General features: G+C 42.8%; 1 protein-coding gene across 19 annotated transcripts in view; it reads right to left on the minus strand.

The window, feature by feature from the left end:
* ARVCF (armadillo repeat gene deleted in velocardiofacial syndrome) overlaps window positions 1–8,085 on the minus strand; it is a 245,961-nt gene that overhangs the window by 82,990 nt on the left and 154,886 nt on the right. For 18 of the 19 annotated variants that reach the window (XM_017815425.1, XM_017815421.1, XM_017815422.1 and 15 more), the window contains one exon: window positions 4,557–4,715. In XM_017815425.1, coding sequence (XP_017670914.1) covers window positions 4,557–4,715 — 159 coding nt within the window. Of the gene's footprint in view, window positions 1–4,556; window positions 4,716–7,878; window positions 7,899–8,085 lie in introns of those variants that run through there. The other variant, XM_017815438.1, reaches the window with a different exon arrangement.

Consider the following 8,085-nt stretch of genomic DNA (forward strand, 5'->3'; position numbering starts at 1 on the left):
CTGGAAATACATTTGCCAACAGAACATAAAGGAAATATTCACACATTTGAAGCAGCTTCTGTGTTTTTCTATTTGCCTTGAAGGATGGCAGAACAAACATGTAACTGTCCAGCAACTGGGTTTACTGGATGTATATGGCACAAGTAGATCCCTCCCAGGGCTCAGTCACAGAGGAGTAAAGACAGTACAGAGATTTCAGCTGAACTGGGCTACCATGGTCAAACACAGTCATCTTAACCAGCACCTACAATTCTGCCTTCCATTGTGGTGTTGAGGTTGGTTTTGTTTTGCCTTTACTTTTTTTTTAAATCAGTTAAGTACATTATAAAAGCTGACGGGGCTAAAAATTTTGTGGAAACTGTCATAACCCAAAACCCAGATGAGAAGGAATCAGATGAGAAGCACTGTGACATTTCTGAGAGCTTCTTTTTGAACCAGAGACTGTAAAAGTTCATCAGACCGAAGCTATTACCTTTCTATTAAATGCTGGGCAAGAACTCACCCAGTAGGTTTTCAAAACAACAGCTCAAATTTCTCCCCTTCAATTTTAAGCTTAACATTTCACATTTTGAAAGGGCCCTCAACTTTGCCTGCAATCCCTTCCTGCTCTCTGACCCAACTGCTCTGAATTTCCGTGGGAGTTCCAAAGCCCTGCCTTTCAGGGCACCACCACAGCCCAGGGCTTTGGGGATTCCCAGAGCAGGTGCAGGAGGTGGGAGCAGCAGTTCATCACTGCTGGGGAAGATCCAGACCTGCTGAGTGTCGGAAAGCACGAGGAAAATGGATGGAGTACAAATTAAACAGTTTGTATATGGACTGGACTTCACATTTTGTTATGACAAAACATCAATTCCAATGAATATCAGTGACCTAAATCTCTCCAACCTTTCAGCATGTCAATGATAAAAATAAAAGGTGCCTGAAGAAAGAAAAAAATCCAACATTAACACAAGCACACACATGTCTAATTTGCTTCACTGAGTTCTCTTGAGCCACTTACAACAGGCTCCCTTTAACTCCTGGCAGTGCTCCAGCCAGCAGCAAGAAGGGCTTGTCTCTCCCCAAGGTGACTTTCACTGCTTTAGCTTGATAGGTATTTGGCTTCCAGAGATATTATAAAGTTGAAATGAAGTATTATCTGCTACATCTTTTGTGCAGTGAATGTTACGCAGGGACTTAGTATAATACTATGAGAATAACAGGTAGGGGAAAATTACTCACAAGTACCTCATTTTGAAAAGGCAGATGTTCCCTATTTAAAATATGTCAAATATTAAATTCTATTACGCCTTCTTCCTGCTTCACTGCTGCAGGCATCTCCAAAGATGTGGGGAAAAGCACAGCAAAACTGTCAATGCCTCCAGATTAAGGTTGTTTACTTAATACACTATTGAAAAGAATAACCTCTATAAATGATGGGTTTGTAACAACGGGGGAAGGAGCAGGGAATAAAGAACAGCAGCACACAGGAACTTTCACGCTCACAGCCTTTGCTGTGCAGCATTTCAGGAGGAAGAATTTCAGAGGCATCACTCTCCAGCAAGCTGGAGATTCACACAATTTAGCAAAATTAAGTGACAGTTTCCTTCTGAAGAATCCAAAAACACATCCTAAATGGCATTGGGTTGACTAATCCCCACTTAAACTATCCAGCAAAGAAAGAACACATTTGGAAAACATCTCTGGTCTTTTTGGCTCTTAAAAAAAAAAATGACCTGTGTTATTTACTCTGACAGAGGAATTATCTCATGCTGCCACTTTCCTTGCAAGACAGATATGCTGCAGATTGTGACTGACACTGTCCAGGAGAGCCTTCTAGTTACAGATAAATAAAAACAGGTTCTAAACCCTTCCTTAAAAAAGCCTAGAGCAAGCACAGCAATGTAGAGCATAGAAAGGTTATCATTCAAAATAAAAAGAAAAGCTGAGCACAAGCCAACCCCTCCTAATCTCCCTGAACAGACTGTGACCACCTCAACTTTACACACTGCCCTTATTAAGTGCCAGACTGGATATTACTGCAGAAGAGATGGGACAATTCCCACCATAAGATATGTTGCTCCTTTAGAAGGACAAGTTCCACCTGCACACTAAAAGCAAGGCAAGATTCATGTGGGGGGTTTTTTTTGTTTGGTTTGTAGGTATTTTTTTTAATTATTTTTAGTTTTTTGGGTTTTTTTTTAAATCTGTGGGGGAACAGGCAGAGACACAGAACTGCAGTTTTTGGGCTCAACAAAGATCCTACTGTAGATGCCCAGTGGCCACGTGTTTGTAGCTCCCATCCCAGGGAGAGGCTTTTCTTCACCACCCTCATCTGAGCAGTCAGAATTTCGCCACTGCACAGAGCTACCAAACACTTCATTTTCTCTGTAATGCTCTCACATAACAGTATGACCTATGAAAGCACTATGATGGTATCTATTAGAAATGACAGTGTTGATGCCAATTAACTACAGGACAATTAACTGATGCTACTATGCCCCAGCGACAACAGTTTTCATTTCCACAGTCCCTACCAAAACAAAACGCAAGTTGAAGACCAGTGTGATGGAAAAAAATTATAAAATCTGACCTCAGATTCATATCTAAGAGCTGTGAAACCTGTGCCATTTTATCACAGCAAGGAAGAGTCAAAACAAAGCCATTTCAGAGGCAACAACCAGCCCAGCAGAGCCTCAGCCCCCCTTCTGGCAGTCAGGGCTCAGCCAGCCCTGCCTGTGTTCGGACATTTCACAATCACTTTGCTCAACAACTGCATTTCTACATTCTTTTTTTTTGGGTGGTCTTTTTAGCAATGAATTACTGGGGAACAGCTCTGGGCAGTACACCAGTTGGAGTCAGTGGCACTATTGGAAGCACCACAAAGCAGAGTAAGAGGGCTGTGCAGCCTCCCCCCGTCCTGCACACCCGGCAGTGCCTCAGTGACCTGCAGGAACAGGAGGAAGTCTCGCTCTCTGAGATGGAACAGGAGCTCCAGGATTGCTGTTTTTCCCATTTTCCTTTCCCATATGCAGATACAATGCCTGTTTTGAAGCTGCCACTGTCATTTTCTGTGGGAAGATGGGAAAATAGAAGGTACCTGACACACAGGAGAGAATTGCCCCTTCTGTGCTGTGGCAGACAGGCAGCTCTATCAGTGGCACCACTATTTCAGACAAACTGCTGCACTCCGTGTGGTCCTGTTATCTGGGGGCCACTGCATGGCCTCACCTCTATTTTTACAGTTGTAGCTATAATTTTATTCCCTTGCATAGCCGCACTTAGAGCCTCCTAAAACTATGTGCTACTATTAGTACATATAAAAAGGTGTCCATCACCACTGTAATTTTGTCACTTCCTTCCTGTAAATAACAGTTGTTGCTGCCACTAGGAAGAAACCAGCATTTCTTCCACTAAGTCACAAAGTACAGACGTCACATTATTTGAAGAGCTAATAAAAATGTAGGGTCTTACTGTTTGTCCATTTCATTTTTATTTAAAGATCTTCATCTCCTTCCAACAATGAGAAAACAGGCCAGTTATATTTACCTTCTAACTAACTGTAACAAATATTAAACCAGATACTCAGTTTATTATAATGTGTACAGGCCCACCTGACCTCAGGAAATCAATGTTCAATTACTTCAACCTGAGGATATGATGTCCTGAATAGTCTCTTAGAGGACTGTGATTTTGGAACACCAGTAAAAATAAACACTGATTTATGCAGTGACCTCTGTTCAACTCCTTTTAACACAGAAAGCAGTTGGACAATTCCCTTTTTTTAGTTTTAATCAATCTTGTCTAGAAGTTTTTAAAAAGGGAATCACCCTTAATCTTTGTAATGTTCCAGTTGTACTGAAAGCACACAAGGCAGCTCTGAACACACAGCACCTGCTCAACAGAGACTGCAAAATTACCTCACACAAGGAACAAAACCAGATCAAGAAAATTAGAACATATGCAACACCTGTAATCCAGTCAGACTTGAGGTACAGGTCACTTGGGAGCACACCCAGCTTTCCCAGTGCACCAGGAGGAAAATGCCATTCACAAAACTGGTGTGGAATTTAAATGCTATGGTGTTATTTACACAGGCTGTTTCTTGCTCTAAAGGACAAATGCAAAATCATATACTGATATTATAGATCATCACTAACCTAAGACACATTTCCAAGCACATTTTCCTCAGCCAAGCCCTACCAAACCATCTCATTCTCCCATCACTGTGTGTGTTTGCAGGGAATGCTGTGAGCTGCTTCAGTAAAATAAAGTGAATCTTAAAAGAATAAACAGCCTGAGAAGGGGTTCTAGTGTTTTTGTTTGGTTAACCTGGATAATTTCTCCTCTCAGTTCACAGCTCCATGAGAGCTGTATCAGCAGAGCTGATAAGGAGTGAGCTGGACACAGAGGGGGAACCGAGAAAGCCCCGAACTCAGCTGTGCTGGCAAACACCACTTTGAAATCCCTGAGGATCACCACAGCACGACTGTCATCACTCAGGCTGCTCCCTGCTATTTCTGTCTCTTGATTAGGTGGCATTCTGCCATTTTCCACCCTGCTTATTAACCCCTCACCTTGGTTTCCGTTCTCCTTGTGGTTCCATCCTCTGAAGTGACAATAGACACGTGGGAGGTGGGAGTGCCTGGGTCCTCCTCCACAGTAACTGTCTCTTCCACCATTTCTTGAGGCTCTTGCATCATTGCTATCGAGGTCTGGTTACTGGGGCTTTGTTCCTAAAGAAGCAGGTAAAAAAAAATATTGAAATTTTCACTTCTACTGTCATGGTGTTAACTATTCTACTTATTTCAGATTCCTCAACTGAAAAAACACATTTTACCCAAAAACTTGCAAGTACAGACTCAGAGAAAGGAGTATTTACTGTCCCAGGGAAGCATTCTGCAACTATGCTGGTATGACTGGGTTCAGTGCAGCAAACAGAAATCATGAGAAGCATCTATCAAATACTTCATATTTACAGGCAACAGACCACTGCCTTACACTTAAACACTCTTTAAGCCTTCTCTTCGATGCCCAGCATAGGAGCAGTGGAATCTTTGTCTGTAAAAACATTCATTCAGTTCTGCTTTCAGAGCAGTTAATTTTACACACCATTAAAAGTTTCTTTCCATTTGGTAAAAAAGTACACTCAGTTGCAGACTAGAGAAGGCCATAAAACATCAACACCTACAATTAAATGGACACCCTTCCCAAAAAGAAATGGATGGCTAGAGATTAACAGCTGAATTCCGTGAAATGCTTCCCTTCCCACATCTTTGCTAAGTCCATAAGGGCTAACTGGTTATAAGCTTATTTAAAATTTATAACAGATAGACAACATAACGAAAACTAAACAGAAAGCAAGCAGATCAAAGGCAGGTTCTTGCAGGGCTGCTGCCCAGAGAGAACGCTCTGCTGCTCGGCAGCACCAACATCTGAACCTTTTCCTCATGCAGTTGTGTGTTCCAGCACAGAAATCACAGAAGCTCCCTTTGGAAGATGAACACATTTCAGAAGCTCCACAGCAAGAGGCCAATAAAGAACCAGCTTACACACTGAGAAGTCAGACTTTTCCCCAGCATTATGAATCCTCAGCCACGTAAAACAAAATGACAGACTGTTCATTTCAGTAGAACCCTGAAGGGATCTGGCTACAAAGGCCTTAAAGCCAAAGCTGGGCTTCTCTTGGCACATCCTGTCAAAAAGGCACTCAAAGAACATCCTTTATTAAGGACTATATATATACACACATACACACACAAATACCTTTTTATATATATATATTTTAAAACAAAACACAATGACACAGAGCTCTAAACTGCCAAGTGAACACACCCTCCCCCAAGAGAACACTATGGACAAATCCAGTATACTTCTTCACATCACAGGAAAAAAAAATAGTTGGGATGAAACTGTTGCCATGCATGAGCTGAGCCTAATTACATAAAGGTTTAAATATTCTCCACATGTGAGCAGCTTCACCAGGGAACCATACAGTATTTCGTACCATTTTACTTAGAAAAATTGCATTTCATCATCTGAGCTACCATCTTCAGACTGACCCTTCTGCTGGGCCATGTTTTGGGCAGGCCCCCAATGACCTTGTGCTGCTGAGCAGGAACTGGGCACTGAGGTCTCATTAAGCTCCACATTTATTTCTTCCATGATATATAATTTCCTTTTAAACAAGCTGAGATATGCCTGTTCAGTTTTCCTTCATTTACAGCTGTATTTTGACCTTCTGGAACCTGGACTTCAGTAAGGAAGCAGCTTTCATTTTCAGGTAAGCAATAATATTAACCAAGAGCATGACAAGGAGCCTCCAGCAATCATCTCAGTCAAAATGCAACCTGGACAGCCTTCCAAGGTAATGAACGGATCACCAGAGGTGATATGAGCAGGCACCACTTCCATTTCTATTGAAACCACAGAGTAACTCAGGGAACAGAATCAATCAACGAGAATAAGGCTTCTGAAGTCCTAAAGAAAATCACTCCTTCCAGTCTGCAATATTTAATCTTTAACAGCAAATAAGTTATGATAGGTGCTGAATCCTTTGTGGTAGGGTTCAGATGTCACATTGTGTCTTCTGCCCACAGCTTTAGAAAGGAACTAGCTCCAGGGGTAAATACATTACTCTCCAGGTTTTTCTAGAAGGTACTGTATTTTGACTGCAGCTCCCTTTTCCCCACCCCACAGTGAAGCTTTCCTCTAAAGAGAGTAGTTTACACAATACTGCAACAGAGCAGAGACCAGAACTTCCATTCACCTTCACACAACCCAGCCTTGCCAAGAACAAAGAAACAAACCAGTCACATGGAGAGAGGGTTTTTCCATTACACCCTGTCCCTGTAGAACTCTCCTGGAATGCCAGAACTGCTCCAAGGTGGGCCCTTCCCACTCCTCTCACACAGGTACATCCACACATCTCATCCACCAGCTTCATTTCCAGCTGCACTTGAGGTGCCACAGCTCTTCCTTCCCCTCAAGACTTTTCAGAGGCAAAGTCTGTTTTCTGACAATAAACTGTAGGAGATGGAAGGTGGAAAGAAATATTTTGCTCTTTGAACCTTTGTAATACTTTATTAAAGAAAATAAAAATAGTCTGTCTTTGTATTCAGACTGCCTGTGGGCAAAGGAAACCTTAAAAGCTGGGCACTTACACATGAGCAAATTGCAAACTAGAGCATATTGACTTCAAATGAGCACTGCACTAGTTTTTATCCTCTGGCTGCTTCTAAAACGAAGAATGAGGGAGATACGGTACAGATCTGCATTCCTACAAGAGAAAACCATTGCTAGCAAGAGACTGTCCTAAGCATGAGAAAGCCTAAAAGCTTGCCAAGTTCAAGGTAGATCTCTCCTAGCACAGAGAAGTAACCAGACTGCATCTTCTGCGTGTTGCCTCTTTCTGTGTGAGCCACGAAGGAATGCAGTGAGGGAAGAGGACAGCCATCATCCAGCTTACTCCCTGAATTAGCTTCAGGAGATGGTGCTTTGATCTCCTAACCCAGTACTTTCTCTACATTGCTAACGTGGAATTGTCACAAGCTACATTAATGTAGAAAAGATGCAAAGATTTTGTTATCTGTTTTCAGACTCCATCATTAAGGATTTTAGGTCAACACAAACTGCAGAAACTGGGACACATTACCCCTTTCAACTACCTTCCTCTGTGCTCAGCTTCTAAGGCAGTATTTAGGATGGGTTTTTTTCGCTAAATACACCTCGGCATCTCAAATTCCGCACGTTTGGCAGGTCAGCCTAATTATCCACAGCAAAACACAAGTTGCTGGGTAAGGCTGGAACACAACACCCCCAACGAATAATGCTACCAGTGGTTCCCTGCCTGCCACAGGGAGGTAATTCCAGTTCAGAAAAACACCCTCGTTCCTGTACCTTGCTGGGGGCTTTTGAAGCAGAAGCAGCCAGACAATTCCTCATGCCAGAGAGGCCCCGTGGTCCTGCCCCTACTGCTGAACTCCAGAGCTTGTGTCCCAGGGAACACCAAGGGCCAGCAGCTCCTGAGGGCTGTGGCACTAAGGGATCCTGGGGATCCTGAGGGATGTAGCACTAAGGGATCCTGGGGATGGCTGGGCAGGGCCT

The sequence above is a fragment of the Lepidothrix coronata genome, unplaced genomic scaffold, assembly GCF_001604755.1.
Source record: "Lepidothrix coronata isolate B3197 unplaced genomic scaffold, Lepidothrix_coronata-1.0 Scaffold51, whole genome shotgun sequence".
In the NCBI taxonomy this organism is placed as follows: domain Eukaryota; kingdom Metazoa; phylum Chordata; class Aves; order Passeriformes; family Pipridae; genus Lepidothrix; species Lepidothrix coronata.